Genomic DNA, 21,128 nt, shown 5'->3' on the forward strand with positions numbered 1-21,128 from the left:
TTTACCTGAAAGTGACTGAGGAAACAGTGATCCCATGTGGAGCAACAGAAACTATACCCAGGATGTAGTTAGAGATTTCAATTGTACCCTTTGCTGTACTTTGTTAGTTATATTATCTGAAACAACTGAAAATGTATTCTGTATTCTGAAAAGCATTTTCAGATCTGTAGGCTTTCTTTTAATCATCTTAACTTCTTTTATAAAATGTAGTTGTAACCAAACTTCTATTAAAATATACAGACATATGAGAGACATATAGAAAGATATTTCCAGCAAACAGTAAATTTGGCTTAAAACTAATTCTTACTGGCTTAATTTATATCCATAGTGGTTTTTTATCACTTAAATATGCTTAAATAATATTTAATTGTACATACCACCTATACAAAGGATTCTATTTTTTTTAAAGTTCTGACTCTTCAAAAGTAGGGCCGCGAATAGAAATTACTAAGAGAAGCCATGTGTCAACTGAGAGATATTTCAAGCCAAGTGAAAAAGTGACTCTTTTGTTATAACAGCTTTAGAAATATACCATTGCCTATCACATTGGCCAGAAAATTGTAACTTTATTAACATTTGGGGAGAGGGAAAGAGGGACTCAAAGACATGAGGTGATATAAAGCAGCAAGCAAGAACAAATCATATGTACCGTATTTCTTGTGTATCATGGCTGCAGGCAGATGTTTAGGTAGAATGCCTTGGGAAATGGTAATCAGTGAAAGGAAGAAATAACCAGGACAACAAGGAGTATGTGTAGGTAATAATGACATCACTCTTCATACCAATTCATAATTTTAATAGGCCTAGCAACTTGTTTTACAAAAAACTTTAGTAAGGTATATTCACGTAGCATAGAATTCAGCCATTTAAGTTGTACAATTTAGTGGCTTTTGGTATAGTTACAGGGTTGTGCAACTATCGCTATCCCCCAAAGAAACATCATACCCATTAGCAGTCCCTCCTCATTCCCCATCCCCTCTCCCAACCCTCAGCAACCACTGATCTATTTTCTGTCTCTACAGATTGCCTACTCTAGACATTTCATGTACACGAGATCATATAATATGTGACTATTTTGTGACTGGCTTATTCCACTTAGCATAATGGTTTCAAGGTTTATGCATGTGGCACTGTAGCAAGTATCATTCCTTTTTTGGCTGAATAATATCCCACTGTATGGATATACCACATTTTATTTATCCATTCATTAGTTGATGGGTATTTAGGTTTTCACTTTTTTGGTTATTATCAATAACATTCACGTACAAGTTTTTATGTGGATATATGTTTTTGTTTCTCTTGGGTATATACCTAGGAGTGGAATTGCTAGGTCTTTGTGTAACCCTTTGAAGAACTAACAGATGGTTTTCCAAAGCTGCTGTACCATTTTCCATTGGGGGTTCCAATTTCTCCATATCATGCCAACAGTTGCTTTTATATGTTATGTTGATTATAGCCATTCCAGTGGGTATGAAGTGGTATCTCATTGAGGTTTTTATTTCATATCCCTATTGATTAATGATATTAAACATCGTTTCATGTGCTTATTGACTATTTGTATGTTATCGTTGGAGAAATCTATATTCTGATCCTTTTCCCATTTTTTTAATTATTTGTCTTTTTTATTATTGAGTTTTAAGCATTTTTTATGTATTCTGGATATAAGTCCCTTGTCAAAGAAATGATTTGTAAATATTTTCTCTCATCACTTTCTTGGTAGTATAATTTGTAGCACAAAAACTTTAAAAATTTTAATGAAGCCCAGTTTGTCTATTTTTTATTTTATCACTTGTGTCTATCGACTTTGCCTATCCTAGGCTCGTGAAGACATACTCCTGTGTTTTCTTCTAAGAGTTTTATAGTTTTAGCTCTTACATGTAGGTCTGTGATCAATTTTGAGTTTTTTGTATGGTAAAAGGAGAAGGTCCAACTTAATTTTTTTTGCATGTAGATATCCTGTTGTCCCAGGAACTATTCTTTCCCCATTGAATTGTCTTGGCACCCTTGTCAAAAATCAATCGACATAAATTGTGCACAGTTTAGGTCCAGAGAAGAGGTTTCTAGCACTAGTTTTATATATGTTAATTTTTTAAATAAAATAATTATGTTAATTTCCATTACAATTAAACATATATGTAGGAAAAAATGAATATTGGATGAAAAACATAACAAAATGTAAAGTTATTTCAGGATGGTAGAATGATAAGTAAATTTTAATTTTCATGTTTATAATGTGTACTTTCTATACTAAAAATAAGCATGGTTTACTGTTATAATTAGAAAATATTTTAGAGGGATACACATAATTATACAACCTTTTAGAAGGTGGTGAAAGAAGAAAGAAAATTAGTTGAGTTTGAAATATTAACGTCATAAGTGTAATTCAAGTCTTGATTTAATCTCTAAGCATAGAAAAAAGTGTTTCTTTTCTAGATAATTCTCTCATGTGGTCTGATAAGACCACGCTGTCATATACACACTGGAGATCAGGAAGACCAGCTGTAAAAAATGGCAAGTTTTTTGCTGGCTTGAATACTGATGGCTTCTGGGATATTCAAACCTTTAATATTGTTGAAGACATACTTTACTTTCACCAGCACAGCATTCTGGCTTGCAAAATTGAAATGGGTAAGTATGCTAATGTAGAGTTTCTACTCCAGGGAAAGAGAATGTAAAGTCATTAGCTGCACTAGCGGGAATCATGCAGTTGCACTTTTTGAGTGGCTCCCTTGTATTCAGTCCTATGAGAGGCGCTGTAGACGTCACAGAGGAAGGAAAAGACACACTCCCTGGTGTCATGTCCTTGATCTCAAGGAATAAAATGTAGTTGGGGAGACAGCATTAAATGTTTATCACTGTTTTATGCAGGTTAGTCTTAGGTTATTTGGTACAGGCTTACATTTGTTGGGAAGTCAAAAGAGACCAATGAAAACAGGAATAATGAAAACAAAGAATGTACTGAGGAGGAGTAAAAACTTGGTCGGGCCTTAAGGATGGATAAGATTTCTATAAATAAGGAAGTGTGTTTGGGTAGAGTTTTGACGTTCCAGGCTGAAAGTGAATGTCTCTCAACCTTGCCTAATTCCTTAAATAAGTGTATTTTTAAATGCATGTCAGTTTTAAATTTTTCACAGCTTAAAAACTGTTACTACGGCCATTCTGCTCTAAGCCCTCTGCTAACATGGAGCCCATCACAGGCCCATTTTCTCCCTTCATAGTCCTGCAGAATAACTTTCTGATGCACCATTTCCATCAACAATCTCCAGGGATTCCATATTATTAATTGCTTTGAGTTCATGTAAGCTTTTGAGACTTTTAGAAAACAGAGTCTCTTCTAAAATTCTAGGCCTTCTCCCAGTCTCCATTTTTTCCCCCATTTTTGGTTCAGTAGGTATCTTTTCCTGTCAGGCTGATCTCTTCATTGTCCCATGTACAGTGTATAACCATTCTCATTTCCACCTTTATATATGGTTTTTTTTTCTGGTCATGATGTCTTCTACCTTCTTTTTTTTTCCTTTTTAAATAAAATTTTCATCTTAGAATAGTTTTATATTTACAGAAAAGTCGCAAAGATAGTACAGAGAGTTCCCATATACACGATAACCAGTTTCCCCTGTTGTTGACATCTAACATTAGTATGGTACACTTGTCACAACAAATAAACCAATGTTGGTAAATTATTGTTACCTAAAGTCCATACCTTGTTCAGATTTCCTTAGTTTTTACTTTATGTTGGTTTTCTGTTCAGGAATTCATCCAGGATACCACGTTACACTTGGTCTTCATGTCGCCTTAGGTTCTTCTCAGCTGTGATAGTTTCTCAGATTTTCTTGCTTTTCTTGACAATTTCAAGGAGCACTGGTCATGTGTTTTGTAGAATGTCCCTCAGTTTGGGTTGGCTGATGTTTTTCTCATGATTAAACTGGGGTTATGGGTTTGGGGTTTAGGGAAAAAAACCACAGAGGTAAAATGTCATTCTCATCACATCCTGTGAAGGATATATGCTGTCAGCATGACTTACTTATCACTGTTGATTTTAACCTTGATCACCTGGGTCTAGGTAACGTTCATTAGCTTTCTCCACTGCAGAGTTACTCTTCTTCCCCCTTTCCATATCGTACTCTTTGTAAGGAAGTTACCATACTCAGTCCTTACTTGTGGAATGGAGAGTTATTCTCTACCTTCCTGAGGTGGGAAGTATCTATATAAGTTACTTCGAATTCTACACAGGAGATTTGTCTATTCTCTCCCATTAAAAAAAAATTATTTCGTTATTTATTTATATCAGCACGGTCTCATGGTTATTTATTTTATACTTTGGGTTATAATCTAATAGACTGTATTATTTAATATTTTGCTCAGATTGGTTCAGATTTGGCCATTGGGAGCTCTTTTACTTGGCTTCTGTGTCCCTTTGAAATACCCTCATCATTGTGGTTTTGTTATTACTGTTGTTTGTTTTTAGCTGACTTTCTGCTTACCTTATTTCTTTTTAGTCCTAATTTCAGCTAACCTGAAGTCTGGAGATCTAATTTATCAAGCAGGTTTTCTGACTCCCTTAATTCAGATGACTCTTTCTCTAGTCATTCACACATATTTTAGTGGCTAATTGTTTTGCCCTCATTTCAGGTGTTGTTGTTTTCTGTGCCCAACTAATATGTGAGGTCCTTAAATAAAAGACAATGTTGATGCCTTTCTTTAATCACTCAGACAATTGTAATAGTTAAGAGCCTATTATATATGCTGTGGCTATAAGAAAAAGAAAGTATGCATTTGACCTCCCTTATTAATAAGAGGCCCAGTTTTATTTAACTTTTGAAATGATTGCATGTCCAACCTTACCCAAAATATGTATTTTGAATAATTTAAATTTAATCACTAACACTTTTAATTTAAATATTACAGTTGACTACAAGGAAGACTATAACACTACTCTGCCATGGTTTATTCCATATGAAGATGGTATTTATAACGTTATTCAAAAAAGGGTAACATGGTATGAAGCATTAAATACATGTTCTCAAAGTGGAGGTCATTTGGCAAGCGTTCATGATCAAAATGGCCAGCTTTTTCTGGAAGATATCGTAAAGCGTGATGGATTTCCACTATGGGTTGGGCTCTCAAGTCATGATGTAAGTCTTGTTTTGTTTTCCAGAAATTTTCCAAATATGTTAGAGGGTTGGAAATTTGAGCATAAAATATTAATTCAAAGTATAACATCAGATTAAGTCCTCGGATTACATTTGCATACCATAGTGCTTTCTATCTTTTCACAACATAGAACAAATGGAAAATTATATTTATAGAGTGAGCTAGGCAAATGGCCAGGACTGCAGCTGCCCTAGACACTGCCAAGCCATCCCAAGGGCTTAGTAGATTAATGTCTCAACAACACCTCTGTAACCTATTTGGGACAGACCAGTTGGAGAGCTGGTGAAAAGGGAATAGCACAGGATTAGAAAAACCTGAGTTCCAGTACGAGTGGCAGGTCTTCTGTTTACATGTTGGGTGATCACAAGCAAGTTATTAAACCTTTGCAAGCTTATTTCCTCATCTGTAAAATTGGGGTGATAATATTTTCCTTAATAGAGGATTATTAGCACAAAATTTATACTGTATAAGGTGCCAAGTAAAACTCTTAACATTAGGACTAATAGATGTATATTTTCTCCCCACTTTCCCCCTAGAAATTAACACTATTTGAAAATAATCTTCTGTGGGTAAACACATCTTTTGTACCACTATTCGAACCCTATTAATTAGTATATTCATGTACTAATAATGATGTCTAGTGTACAAAAAATAGACATCTATTGAGATTAGAATTGAAGGCCTAATTTAAATAATCTTTAGAACAAAGTGGGGAAAATAAAAGGATGGCAAATTAGGATTATAGAATCGAGGACAAGTCAAAACTAACCTTCCCGTATGAGTTTCTTGGGAAGTATTTTTCTCTTCCAGACCCCTGCTGCTTGATGACTTCTGTAACATGAAAAAATCTAGCCAGAGACACAAACCACAAAACTATAAAACATAAAAGACAATATTTAGAATAATGTGAAGGTTGAGACTGTAAATCTGTAATTGTGACAAATGGAAGACATTTGCATGTCATTTAATTTCAAGTGTTATATAAACTCATCCTTTAAAAAAAAAAAAAACAAATCTAGAGATAGAGTATAGTAACCCTGTCTCGAAATTTAAAGTCCTATTTAAATTATGCCAGAGCAAATGTCTCAAATCAATGCATCAAAAATAAATCCCTGATTTTACAAGTAGGTCCAGATCTACAATACTTGTAAGCAAATAATTAACACTCCATCCCTGTATTTTTTAAAGCATGCATGTTCTTCTTAATGTTCTTTTTGAAGTCATACATCTGAATTCAAGTTATCTCTATTATTCTTAACACAGGGAAGTGAATCAAGTTTTGAATGGTCTGATGGCAGTGCCTTTGACTATATCCCATGGAAAGATAAAAAATCTGCTGGAAATTGTGTTGTCTTGGATCCAAAAGGAATTTGGAAACATGAAAAATGCAACTCTGTTAAGGATGGTGCTATTTGTTATAAATCTACAAAACGTAAGACTTGATTTCAAATAACTGTATATTTACTAAAACATGACATTTTTTTTATGCACATGATTAAATACTCAAAGGAACTTTTTGTAGATTTTAAATAAGGTTTATTCACAAGTCCTATCAAAATAATTTTGATACTTTGTGAAGAGAAACAAATATGATATGCCCATTCAGGGAATTTGTTCTCAAAGACTTTCAATTGTTCTGTCACTAGATGAGTTTTACTCTAGAATTTGTGAATTTTAATTTCACTTGGCAATGTTTTTCAAAGGCTGAGATGCTCCTTTTAAAAAAGGGTTCCACAGCATAGAAATTTGGGAAATACCTCTATGATTTACCATACTGATGGCTCTGAAATTTTCTATAGTAAAGAAATGTTTTGTGTAACTGAACGTTTTCCAAACATATAGGATCCTTAAAATCTAAAGAAAGAGCCCCTTCCTTCAGGGGCTGGACCTGGGGTCGTCCCTGGTGGGTGGAGTATGAATCATGATGAAGAGCACAAGAACCTACAGCGCAAGCTGCAGAGGCCCTCTGGGCAGGCCACGAGATGTGGCCATGTGGTTATCTGAAGCTTCTGGTTCTCGGTGCTTACCATATTTTCTGCTCTGAAGAATCCTCAAGAGAGGTTTAACATTCAACAGATTTAAGCAGAAGAAAATGTGAACACCTTATCTAGATATACAAGTGAATACAAGAAAAGGCGAATGATATAGAGAATGAGGAATAAAAACACAATCAAGAACTGACATCTTAGCTGTTAGGTATAGAAAATAAATTTAATCTTTTAGAAAAACAATTGAAACACATGAGAAATATGATAAAGCATGTAGAAATGGAGAGGACAACTGTGTTAGAGAAACAGACTTTATAGGATGAAGGAGAATGACAACAGCTCAAACACAAATTCAGTGATGTATTGGGTTGAATGGTGTTCCCCAAAATGCATGTCCACCTAGAACCTCAGAATGTGACCTTATTTAGAAATAGTCTTTGCAGAGGTAGTTAGTTAAGATGAGATCATACTTAATGAGGATGGGCCCTAAATCCAGTGACTGGTGTTCTTATGAGGAGAGACTCAGACACACAAGAAGAAGGCCATTTGATAACAGAGGCAGAGATTGCAGTGATGCAGCTACAAGCCAAGGATTGCCAGCAACCACGAGAAGCTAGGAGAGAGGCATGAAACAGATCCTTCTTCAGAGCCTCTAGAAAGAACCAACCCTGCTAACACCTTATTTTCAGACTTCTAGTCCCCAGAACTATGAGAGAATAAATTTCTGTCGTTTTAAGTCACCAAGTTTGTGCTAATTTATTATGGCAGCCCTGGGAAATGAATACAAGTGCAAACTTAAACTGGATCTTAAAAAAAAAAAAAAAAAGAAAATAACAAGTATTGGTGAGGATGTGGAGAAATTGGAACCCTTGTGCATTGCTGGTGGGACTATAAAATGGTGTTTAGCCACTGTGGAATATGGTATGACGACTCCTCAAAAAATTTAACATAGAATTACTGTATGATCCAGCAATCCCACATCTGGGTATGTACCCAAAAGAAGTGAAAACAGGGACTCGAACAGATATTTGTAAAACCATGTTCATATCAGCACTATTCACAATAGCCAAAAGGTAGAAGCAACTCAAGTGTCCATTGATAGATGAATGGATAAGCAAAGTGTGCTGTGTACATCCTGTGGAATATTATTCAGCCTTAAAAAGAAAGGAAATTCTGACACAATGCGACATGGGTGAACCTTGAAGACATTATGCTTAGTGAAATAAGCCAGTCACAAAAGGACAAATAGTGTAAGATTGCACTTATATGAGGTACCTAGAGTTGCCAAATTCACAGGGACATAAAGTAGAATGGTGGTTGCGGGGAGGAGGGAGGAATGAGGAGTTATTATTTAATGGGAACAAAGTTTCACTTTTGCAAGATGAAAAAATTTTGGAGGTGGATGGTGGTGATGTTTGCACAATAATGTGAATGTACTTAATACCACTGAATGGTACAGTTAAAAATAGTTATAGTGGTAAATTTTATGTTGCGTGTATTTTACCCCTTTCAAAAAAGTTGAATCTTCTTGACAAGAATATAACAAACTTACCACAATGCAAGAGTCGGAAGCAAAACTTCATGAAAAACAGTAAGGAAAGAAAAATGTATGCAGTCTAAAACAGCCCAGTTGCAGCCTGGACTAGAAACAAATAGACTTTGAAGATAAGGCATTTCCATATGTTCTCAGTGTAAGAAGAATTTTTTTAAAGCCAGCCCATTCATAAAAGTCCGCTTGTCCTAACCATGCATTGGTAGCCAATGTTCAACATGTTTTGCCTCTAATGAAGCAACACACATTACTACCTGTGCAATGAAGGAGTAGTCAGCTGTATATTTTTGGCAAAGAAACTATATTCACAATGTGGTAGAATCAAGAGCTTGCTAGTACCGTCTTCCTCCTCCGGCAGCATTAATGAAGAATTGTCACAAGTCTTACAGACTTTGCAGATGAATTTGCAGATGACCAAACGTCATCTGCAACTGGGAAACTTACCCAGGAGTAATCAATTGTCAAACTGAAGGAAGAAGACTTGGAACTGAAACTAGTGGCATTAATGGGAAGTATGGAGGCAGAAGGCAATCAAATAACTAGATTTCAAAAAAGAACAAGCCCAGGTGAAGAAACAGAGGCTAGAGAAGCAGAAGGAGGAATGGAGAGCCATCCTGAAGTCTCCTGATGAAGAAGGAAGGGACAGCAGCCATTCTTCTGGAATCATAGGGATCATAAATAAAAAGAATTCTACCAAACTGTGACAAGGAGAAAAAAGCAGAAAAGGCCTTCAGTGACTGAAGGATATGCAGACCATACATAATGCATACAGAACAATGGTTTGGGTTGAGATTACTGGCCATACGAGGTCAGATATTTGATTCAGATAATCTGTACCCCACCAACAGGATGCCAGCAATTTACTTTCCAGTTCTCATACTCTCTTCTGTTGGAATTAACAATGGTCTTAAGGGGCACAGGCTTCATTACACAGGCTTCTTGTGTTACACAGCACAATTAAAAATTAAAGAGTTTAAGTGGAAACAAGGGGAATTGTTAAGAGCTGCGAAGCCACACTTACTTTTTTTGTTTGAGACAGATTTTACTGTGCTGATCTGTTGTGCTTTGTAAACAAATTACCAAATTTTCACTTGTGGGTGTGATTTTTTTTTACGGCAAGGTACAACTACATTTTTATTATTACTATAAAAAGGAATCCAAAGAAATAAAGAATTTTAATTATTATTTCAAAGTAGTTACAGGTCTACCCAAGCTGTCTTTTCTTCTTCTCCTAGTCTGTCTTTCCAATTGTTTTTACTTTAGTCTAAAGTCATCTTAGAGGGCTAAGTACTTTCCTCTGTATTCTCAGTTTTAAAAATGGTATTCCAAAAACTAACAAGAATGCATACTCACACAGTGTGGGCTGCAGCTGTCTCCGATGTGTATTGAGTTGAATGCTTCTTACCCACAGGAACCACAGTGTCAACCACAGTGTCAGTGACATTTAATGAGATTTTAAAAGTCAGTCATTTTTTTCTGTGCATTTTCACAGTTATGTCTAACACTTTTACAGCTAAAGAGGTGTCCTCTCATACATACTCATCAAGATGTCCAGCAGTAAAAGGGAATGAGTCACAGTGGATTCAGTACAGGGACCACTGTTACACGTCTGATCAGGCATTGCACAGTTTCTCAGAAGCCAGACGGTTTTGTTCAGAGCTTGGTAAGTTAAAATGTGTTGACTTTCTTTGACTCAGTAATTTAATCATTGGAATTTTTCTTAACGAAACCCTTTAAAACAAAGATTATATTTTTGAAAATATTTCTAAAGCACTCACTAATTATAATAGAATTATTACCCAATTGCCTAGTGGTGGGGAAATGGTTAAGTATTTTATGATATATGAGCTCAATGTAATATTGAAATAGCCATTAAAAATGATCAGTGTCAGACCTAGGGACACATACAGACTGAAAGTGAGGGGATGGAAAAAGATATTCCATGCAAATGGAAATCAAAAGAAAGCTGAAGTAGCAATTCTCATATCAGACAAAATAGACTTTAAAATAAAGACTGTTACAAGAGACAAAGAAGGACACTACATAATGATCAAGGGATTAATCCAAGAAGAAGATATAACAATTATAAATATTTATGCACCCAACATAGGAGCACCTCAATACATAAGGCAAATGCTAACAGCCATAGAAGGGGAAATTGACAGTAACACAATAATAGTAGGGGACATTAACACCCCACTTTCACCAATGGACAGATCATCCAAAATGAAAATAAAGAAGGAAACACAAGCTTTAAATGATACATTACACAAGATGGACTTAATTGATATTTATACGACATTCCATCCAAAAACAACAGAATACACTTTCTTCTCAAGTGCTCATGGAACATTCTCCAGGATAGAGCACATCTTGGGTCACAAATCAAGCCTTGGTAAATTTAAGAAAATTGAAATCATATCAAGTATCTTTTCTGACCACAACTCTATGAGTCTAGATATCAATTACAGGAAGAAACCTGTAAAAAATACAAACACATGGAGGCTAAACAATATGCTACTAAATAAACAAGAGATCACTGAACAAATCAAAGAGGAAATCAAAAAATACCTAGAAATAAATGACAATGAAAACACGACAACCCAAAACCTACAGGATGCAGCAAAAGCAGTTCTAAGAAGGAAGTTTATAGCAATACAGTCTTACCTCAAGAAACAAGAAAAATCTCAAATAAACAACCTAACCTTACACCTAAAGCAATTAGAGAAAGAGGAACAAAAAAAACCCAAAGTTAGCAGAAGGAAAGAAATCATAAAGATCAGATCAGAATTAAAAAGAAATGAAGGAAACAATAGCAAACATCAATAAAACTAAAAGCTAGTTCTTTGAGAAGATAAACAAAATTGATAAAGCATTAGCCAGACTCATCAAGAAAAAAAGGGAGAAGACTCAAATCTACAGAATTAGAACTGAAAAGGAGAAGTAACAGCTGACACTGCAGAAATACAGAGGATCATGAGAGATTACTACAAGCAACTACATGCCAATAAAATGGACAACCTGGAAGAAATGGACAAATTCTTGGAAAAGCACAACCTTCCAAGACTGAACCAGGAAGAAATAGAAAGTATAAACATACCAATCACAGGCACTGAAATTGAGACTGTGATTAAAAATCTTCCCACAAACAAAAGCCCAGGACCAGATGGCTTCACAGGCGAATTCTATCAAACATTTAAAGAAGAGCTAACACCTATCCTTCTCAAACTCTTCCAAAATATAACAGAGGGAGAAACACTCCCAAACTCATTCTACGAGGCCACCATCACCCTGATACCAAAACCAGACAAAGATGTCACAAAGAAAGAAAACTACAGGCCAATATCACTGATGAACATAGATGCAAAAATCCTCAACAAAATACTAACAAACAGAATCCAACAGCACATTAAAGGATCATACACCATGATCAAGTGGGGTTTATCCCAAGGATTCTTCAATATATGCAATCAATGTGATACACCATATTAACAAATTGAAGGAGAAAAACCATATGATCATCTCAATGATGATGCAGAAAAAGCTTTTGACAAAATTCAACACCCATTTATGATAAAAACTCTCCAGAAAGTAGGCCTAGAGGGAGCCTACCTCAACATATACGACATAAAGACCATATATGACAAACCCACAGCCAACATCATTCTCAATGGTGAAAAACTGAAACCACTTCTTCTAAGATCAGGAACAAGACAAGGCTGCCCACTCTCACCACTATTGTTCAACATAGTTTTGGAAGTTTTAGCCACGGCAATCAGAGAAGAAAAAGAAATAAAAGGAATACAAATCAGAAAAGAAGTAAAGCTGTCACTGTTTGCATATGACATGATACTATACATAGAGAATCCTAAAGATGCTACCAGAAAACTACTAGAGCTAATCAACGAATTTGGTAAAGTAGCAGGATACAAAATTAATGCACAGAAATCTCTTGCATTCGTATACACTAATGATGAAAAATCTGAAAGTGAAATTAAGGAAACACACCCATTTACCATTGCAACAAAAAGAATAAAATACCTAGGAATAAACCTACCTAGGGAGACAAAAGACCTGTATGCAGAAAACTATAAGACACTGATGAAAGAAATTAAAGATGATACCAACAGATGGAGAGATATACCGTGTTCTTGGATTGGAAGAGTTAACATTGTGAAAATGACTATACTACCCAGAGCAATCTACAGATTCAGTGCAATCCCTATCAAACTACCAATGGCATTTTTCACAGAACTAGAACAAAAAATTTCACAATTTTTATGGAAACACAAAAGACCCCGAATAGCCAGAGCAATCCTGAGAAAGAAAAACGGAGCTGGAGGAATCAGGCTCCCTGACTCAGACTATACTACAAAACTACAGTAATCAAGACAGTATGGTACTGGCACAAAAACAGAAATATAGATCAATGGAACAGGATAGAAAGCCCAGAGATAAACCCATGCACATATGGTCACCTTATTTTTGATAAAGGAGGCAAGAATATGCAATGGAGAAAAGACAGCCTCTTCAATAAGTGGTGCTGGGAGAACTGGACAGCTACATGTACAAGAATGAAATTAGAACACTCCCTAACACCATACACAAAAATAAACTCAAAATGGATTAAAGACATAAATGTAAGGCCAGACACTATAAAACTCTTAGAGGAAAACATAGGCAGAACACTGTATGACATAAATCACAGCAAGATCCTTTTTGACCCACCTCCTAGACAAATGGAAATAAAAACAAAAATAAACAAATGGAACATAATGAAACTTAAAAGCTTTTGAACAGCAAAGGAAACCATAAACAAGACGAAAAGGCAACCCTCAGAATGGGAGAAAATATTTGCAAACGAAGCAACAGACAAAGGATTAATCTCCAAAATATACAAGCAGCTCATGCAGCTCAATATCAAAAAAGCAAACAACCCAAAGCAAAAATGGACAGAAGACCTAAACAGACATTTCTCCCAAGAAGATATACAGATTGCCAACAAACACATGAACGGATGCTCAGCATCACTAATCATTAGAGAAATGCAAGTCAAAACTACAGTGAGGTATCACCTCACACCGGTCAAAAAGTCTACGAACAATAAATCCTGGAGAGGGTGTGGAGAAAAGGGAACCCTGCTGCATTGTTGGTGGGAATGTAAATTGATACAGCCACTATGGAGAACAATATGGAGGTTCCTTAAAAAACTAAAAATAGAACTACCATATGACCCAGCAATCCCACTACTGGGCATATACCCTGAGAAAACCATAATTCAAAAAGAGTCATGCACCACAATGTTCATTGCAGCTCTATTTGCAATAACCAGGACATGGAAGCAACGTAAGTCTCCATCGACAGATGAATGTATAAAGAAGATGTGGCATATATATACAATGGAATATTACTCAGCCATAAAAAGAAACGAAATTGAGTTATTTGTAGTGAGGTGGATGGACCTAGAGTCTGTCATACAGAGTGAAGTAAGTCAGAAAGAGAAAAGCAAATACCGTATGCTAACACATATATATGGAATCTAAAAAAAAAATCGTCTGACGAATCTAGGGGCAGGACAGGAATAAAGACACAGACGTAGAGAATGGACTTGAGGACACGGGGAGGGGGAAGGGTAAGCTGAGACGAAGTGAGAGAGTAATATTGACATATATACACTACCAAATGTAAAATAAATAGCTAGTGGGAAGCGGCCGCGTAGCACAGGGAGATCAGCTCGGTGCTTTGTGACCTCCTAGAGGAGGCGGATAGGGAGGGTGGGAGGGAGACGCAAGAGGGAGGGAATATGGGGATATACGTATGCATATAGCTGATTCACTTTGTTACACAACAGAAACTAACACAACATTGCAAAGCAATTATGCTCCAATAAAGGTGTTAAAAAAAAAAGATCAATGTAACAATATGTACATGGTAAGTATAAGTAAGTGGGAAGAAATAGAATAAAAAATTGCTAAGTAAACTATTATGTGAAAATACTGACAAATGAAACTGTTTTAAATATAGCTAGATGTGCTTAAATGAAAGGATTAAGAAGCTGATTTTTTGTGAAGTTGGTTAAGCAGTAAATACAAAATTGTAGATTTTTCATTACCTGGTCATTAATAAGTAAGCTTAGCCTGACCAGGGTAACAAAGTGTAAGAAGCACGGGTTGTACATCCGTTCTGCAAAAGGGATGGCCCACACCTCTGAACATTATAACGGACAGGACTTTTTGTCTTCAGATTGAACTAAAATGAAAGAGCAGCAATGATTGACTCCCTCCCATGAGAAACTTGGCGGGTAGTCTAACTGTGAAACGACTTCTAGGGAGACCACCTAGAGTATTTCAAATACCTGCATCCTTGGGTCTCAATTTAGGCAGGCAGATGACGTTTATTTATTTTACTAACTTGTGGAGACACTCTACTGATTTAAAAATCTCCTTGTTGCTGCTTAGCTACATGATGGAAACTTGTGTGTGGGAACTGTTGTGTGTTATACATGTTACACGTGGTGGGAACTATTATGAGCTCTATATACATGTTCTGAAAGTCAGAAGCCTCTTGCTCCTAAAGGAGAAAAAAGGTTTACTGTCATTGTAGTGTAGGGTTTAAGCACTTAAGCCTTGGAGACAGACAGGTCTGGGTTCAAATCCCAGCTTCCATACTAACTAAGCTGAATGATATTGAGGAAGCTACATAATTGTTTCTCTTTCTCCTCTGAACAATGAGAATGAAAATAGTACTCACTTCAAAGTTTGGGTAGGGCTTCCCTGGTGGCGCAGTGGTTAAGAATCTGCCTGCCAATGCAGGGGACACGGGTTCGAGCCCTGGTCTGGGAAGATCCCACATGCCGCGGAGCAACTGGGCCCGTGAGCCACAATTACTGAGCCTGCGCGTCTGGAGCCTGTGCTCCGCAACAAGAGAGGCCGCGATAGTGAGAGGCCCGCGCACCGCGATGAAGAATGGCCCCCGCTTGCCGCAACTGGAGAAAGCCCTCACACAGAAACGAAGACCCAACACAGCCATAAATAAATAAATAAAATATTTAAAAAAAAAAAAAAAAAAAGTTTGGGTAAAGGTTGGGTTGTTGTAGAAATGAATGAAATGGGATAATGTGTGCTAATTTATCACAGAGCTCTGCAAATGGAGAGCATTCGTAACTATTCTTATCATTAGAAAGATTGAGATTGACTTTCTATTTCTAAAGCTGTCTGGCTATGAAAGTCTGACAAACTTACTTAATCTTCTTGCCCTTCCATTTCCACATCTGTAAAATAGTGATAATACTTTTCTACAGGACTACGTAGTATTAAACAAGGTAAAGTGTGCACACTGTGGTGATCTGTAGAGAAGAAAAGGCTTTCTTTTGCCCTTCTTTAAATACTTCACACCACAAAAGAAATGCTTTAGTTCAAGTATGGATAAGCTTGTTTGGGTTGAAGACTATTTGATTCCATTTAGGATGGATTTCCAAGTCTAGTTATTATTTTGTTTCTATCCCTTGCCTGATACTGGTGATAGCACTATTATCTCTGTGGGTTTAGGGCAACCTATCAAACTTCAAGAATACTCACTCATTCAGTGCCATACTATATTTAGGAACTTAACAATGGATGACCAAGTACTCTTATGTATAAAATAATATTAAAAGGAAGGCCAATGCTCTCTGACATCCCAAACCTATTTGCTTTTATTTTCATTTTAACAGAAGCAAAGTTAAAGCTGAGTTATTGTACAGAACTGGTTGTTGAGGAGAGAGTGTTGAAAATCTGTAGGGGAGCACAGACTTCTGCCATTACATACCCCATTCTTATGACTAGCTGTTCATACAGAAAGGTCTCACTGGTTAGGTAGTTCCAAGATCCAAAAATATTACCAGGTAAACATTTTGAGGAAATGTAAAATTTCTATATACAAAGTTTCAATCTAGAATATTACTAACTTTTTTAGAAGCTATTAATGTTATATTTTTAAAAATCTGAAATAAATATCAGATTTTAAGAACATTCTGTGTCAAGTTTGAACATCTTTGTGATCTTGATCATGATAGTTTTTGTCAAATGGCTGGTTCAGAATAAGCCACTTCCCTAGTTTGCATAAAACTAATTGGTTTGGGGTTTGTTTCCTTCAACAGATCATTCTGCAACTATCGTTACCATAAAGGATGAGGATGAGAATAAATTTGTGAGCAGACTGATGAGGGAAAATAATAACATTACCATGAGAGTTTGGCTTGGATTATCTCAACTTTCTGCCGGTAAATGACGTATCTGTATGTACAGTGTGCAAAGAGAGTTCTAACTTGTCCTAAATACCAAGTCAGCCTCACTAAAGAATGCCAAGTGGTGGCTAATTCGAATGCTTCTTAGTGATGAATAAGCTAGGTCTGCTGTTTTAGAGGCTCATAAATTCCTAATGAATAAACAAGTGACTTATTAGTAATGATGGAAACACTAATGAAATAGAAAATCAGGTTAAATCAACTGGAATTGTTTTAGAGGCTTAAGATACTTGGGTCAACAGAATATTTTTTTCTCTTGTGGCAATATCTGTGTCCCTCGTGTCCCCCACCAGGAACCCTTAGATTTCTAGTGTCTATCACACGGTGTTTTTGTAACTTTTAACTGTTATTCAGAAAGTTCTCTTCCTGTTGTTCCCTTCCCTCTAGGAACGTTTTTTACCATAGAGCTAAATTAAGTCTTAATGGTGATTTTTTTTTCATACTAGCTTAGTAAAATTGCAGAAATTTGGTTCAAAAAGGTTTGTGGAAGAGTTTTTCAATAAGGCATAATAGATAGAGGGTTTCAGTGCACTTGAAATTGATAAAGAATGAAGAGTACAAATTTGATAGAAGAATAGGAAGTCTGCTTCACATTTTATGCAAATTTGAATTCTAAATAATTAAAATGAGTGTGAATTCCAAAATAGTAAGTATGTGTCAAAAAGTCAGTGAATTCAAAGTTGGCCATCTAAATGAATTATAAATTGTGTTTATACTATCACCACAAGGTGGTGCAACCTCAGCTGGAAAGCAAAAATGGAGTCATGGTGAGGAGGCCTTCCTGGACCCCACTGGACCTTTCCTCGCCCACCAGCACACTGGGAATGATTTTTAATGGGGGAGGGGGGCGGAGAGCAAGAGAAAAGGGATACAGGTCTTTAGAAGTCTATCTGTCACACAATAAATGTACAGGCATTCTGCACTTTAATCAAAACACCATATTCTATATCAGTGCTGTCTAATAGAACTTTCTGCAAAGATGAAATTGTTCTATATCTACGCTGGCCAACATAGTAATCACTAGCCATATATGGCTATTGAACACTTGAAATGCGGCAAGTGCAGGTTATGGACTGATTTTAATTTTTTCACTTTCAATAAATTTCATTTTAAAATAGTGGCACAGCACAGTTCTAAGGAAATAAATTATATGAGCCATGCACCTTTTAACCTTAGTAATTTAGTTGCAATAAACATAGTTATACTTAATTTCTTTCTTTAGATCAGTCTTGGAATTGGTTAGATGGATCAAAAGTGACATTTGTCAAATGGGCAAATAAATTTAAGAGTGGCAGTGGACAATGTAGCATTTTGTTAGCTTCAAATGAAACTTGGATAAAAGTTGAATGTTCACGTGGCTATGGAAGAGTTGTCTGCACAGTTCCCTTGGGTAAGTATGTAACCTGTCCTTAAGGAACACTTTGCAGAATAGGTCAAGAAATAAATGTACAATTCAATTATGTGCAGTTTTGTACTTTGTCCTAAAGTACTTAGTCCTTAGAGTATATCCAAACAATCTTGATTAACTTATAGATTCTTTCCCTCAGAAAAACAGATAGATTACAGATGGCAATAAATGCATAAGATGTCTAGGACTCCCAGAGGAAAGTGCTAAACTGTCCAAAGTTTGTATATTCTTTCCTAAGAAAAATGGAAGCTGCCAGAGTATTAGGGAGGTCATTTCTTTGAAAATGTTAAGATGTATTTTATTCCATAGTTCAAACATGTAAAAACTCAAAGGTCTAATTCTACGGTTAGTTTGTTTCCTTTCTCCTCATTCCCATAAAACTCATAATTAACAACAGTGCAAAACTATTTAATTACTTAAAATGTCCTGAGTATCTATAGGAAATCATAATTTGAACTACCATTTCATCATAACTGATACATAAAATAACCACAAAAATCTTATCTTAATAAGCTCTAAAATTTTCACATCAACATTTTTAAAGATTAGCATAAAATGTTCAGTTTGGTGTACAAATATTAAAAATAAAACCCTAATTCTAGGTGACCAGTATCTATATGCATTGATTCAGCAAATATTTAGATTATCTGTTTTATGTGCGGAGCTATACCCGTGTACAAGACAGATAAGATACCTTTTCTCACAGATCTTACAATCTAATGGAGGAAGACATAATAAGTAACCAAGCAGGTCTATTTTTAAAAGAGAGGAAAATATCAGATAGTTATAAACGCTATATAATCGAGACTAGGGGGTTGACTACTCTAGATCAGGTTATCAGAGAAGACATCTTAGAGCAGGAGATATTGAAGCTGAGATCGGAAAGGCCTTGGGGACCAGGGTAGGAGTCACAGCAGGCAGAGGTGCCAGCTGGAGCAGAGAGCCTAAGACAGAACAACTTGCTGTGGGCTCAGGGAAGAGCTGCGAAGTAGACAGGTGCCAGACACTTAGGGCTTTGGAATCCCGAGTCAAGAGTTCAGGTTCCATTCTGAGTGGAATGGAGAGTGACTAAAAGATTTGGGGGGGGCAGGGGGAGCAGGGTTAGAGTGGTATAAACCAAGAGTTCTGTTTTGGCATTTTGAGCCATCCGTGTGGAGATGAGCTATTCACATGGCATGTGCAGTGTGTGCCTTTGGACATATGAGAGAGAAGGGAGGTCAGCATAGAGATGGTATTAAAGCCATGGGAAAAAATGAGTCCATCTCGACAGCATGTAGACAGGGTCTGGGACGGTGTCTGATATTGAATAGCAAGGAACTAAATGAGGTCTTCCTAAAGGCTTAAATTCCTTTAAAGCAAATAATACTTTATTTGGCATTAGGTAAGTCAAACACAAACATTTACAACTTTTAGCAATTTGCTATCCAAGTAAGGTAATATACTGGGAATGATAGTCTCAAAGGGATGATGGGAAGGGAAGTGAGAATAATGATAGCACTTTAATTTCTTTGGAAGAAAATTGCTATAGCAATGAAGAGGATTTGAATGAAAACAGTTAAATTGGAAAAGAAAACACTTAAGTGTCTGATGATGAATTTGAATTGTGTTCACACTATGAAACAATCAGGTACTTACTGTATCTAATTTGTACAGTGTTTACATATGTGACATAGAGCCTAATGTATAAAATCAATAATGATCACTTTTATATTCTCTCCTCCACTGTCAAACCTTTCCCTGTTCTAGGCCCTGATTACAGAGGAATGGGTATCACATTTGCTGTGCTAAGTTTCTTAGGTCTCATCAGCGGATTGATCTGGTTGCTTTTCCAAAGGAACCGTTTGCACTGGGTGGGCTTCTCATCAGTTCGGTATCAACAAGGAGCCAATGAAGATGAAATTATGCTTCCTTCTTTCCATGACTAAACTCTTCTAAAGGTTTGCTAATTTGCACTGATGGTTTAGGAAACCATTTAAAATGAGCCATTTAAAATTTCCCCAGTGTCAGTATTTACTCTGTTTCAACGCAGAAGTCTTAAGTACTTTTTCTTTTTTTGTTTAATTGCTATCCTGGTATCTACAATTACCCACAAATGCCATGTTTATAACTCTACTTAATAGAATGAAAAGGAACCAAAGCTGGAACTAAAGTCCAAATTGTTCATAAGATAATAAGTTTAATGTGCATTTTTCTCTGTAAGAATGTGGTTGGTAATAAGGATATGTATATGTTAATGGTATTTTAATACAACATCTTAGGAAATCAAAACTGGCATATTACTAGGTCACAGATCTACCTTTTAAGAACATCCGAGCCAAATGCAAAAGTAGTACCTCAAGGTAAAAACACAGCTGTAAATAATATCAACATTGTTTTAAAATAGTCATTTGTAGCTTTGGGGGGAAATTATTGAACAATGAAACATGTAAACAGCAAAATGGTGCCTCTTGGCAAGAGTTTCTTATACTATTCCAAAGATATTTCACACCAAAATTATTTAAACTCAAATGTTTTGTTCTGTTCATAGTTTTTTTTTTTTAAAAAGACTTTTAAAAAAGATTTAGTACTTAACATTTTTCTGAAATGTGTTTTTTTGTTTTATGTACAACATATAACTGTTCTCTTTTTAAAGGGAATCAGCTAAGGATAAGATTTTTTGAAAATTTCACAATTTATATACTTACATAGTATGGCAACTTCTGACTAAGCAATTTTTATTACTTTGTTGCCTTTTACATAAGCTAA

The 21,128-nt window shown here is 35.9% G+C and overlaps 1 protein-coding gene and 1 pseudogene across 3 annotated transcripts in view; both read left to right on the forward strand.

Moving 5' to 3' along the window:
• LOC137765354 (CD302 antigen) overlaps positions 1-21,128 on the forward strand; it is a 131,792-nt gene that overhangs the window by 74,853 nt on the left and 35,811 nt on the right. The window contains exons 29-35 of one of the 3 annotated variants that reach the window (XM_068545046.1): positions 2,434-2,628; positions 4,906-5,132; positions 6,415-6,583; positions 10,205-10,354; positions 16,829-16,951; positions 18,198-18,365; positions 20,130-20,365. In XM_068545046.1, the coding sequence (XP_068401147.1) occupies positions 2,434-2,628; positions 4,906-5,132; positions 6,415-6,583; positions 10,205-10,354; positions 16,829-16,951; positions 18,198-18,365; positions 20,130-20,308 (1,211 nt within the window). In that variant the 3' untranslated portion in view covers positions 20,309-20,365. Of the gene's footprint in view, positions 1-2,433; positions 2,629-4,905; positions 5,133-6,414; positions 6,584-10,204; positions 10,355-16,828; positions 16,952-18,197; positions 18,366-20,129; positions 20,366-21,128 lie in introns of those variants that run through there. The other 2 variants (XM_068545044.1, XM_068545045.1) reach the window with 2 other exon arrangements.
• Positions 8,696-9,512, forward strand: LOC137765493 (centrosomal protein of 57 kDa pseudogene; annotated as a pseudogene).

This window comes from Eschrichtius robustus, chromosome 5 (assembly GCF_028021215.1).
Source record: "Eschrichtius robustus isolate mEscRob2 chromosome 5, mEscRob2.pri, whole genome shotgun sequence".
Lineage (NCBI taxonomy): Eukaryota > Metazoa > Chordata > Mammalia > Artiodactyla > Eschrichtiidae > Eschrichtius > Eschrichtius robustus.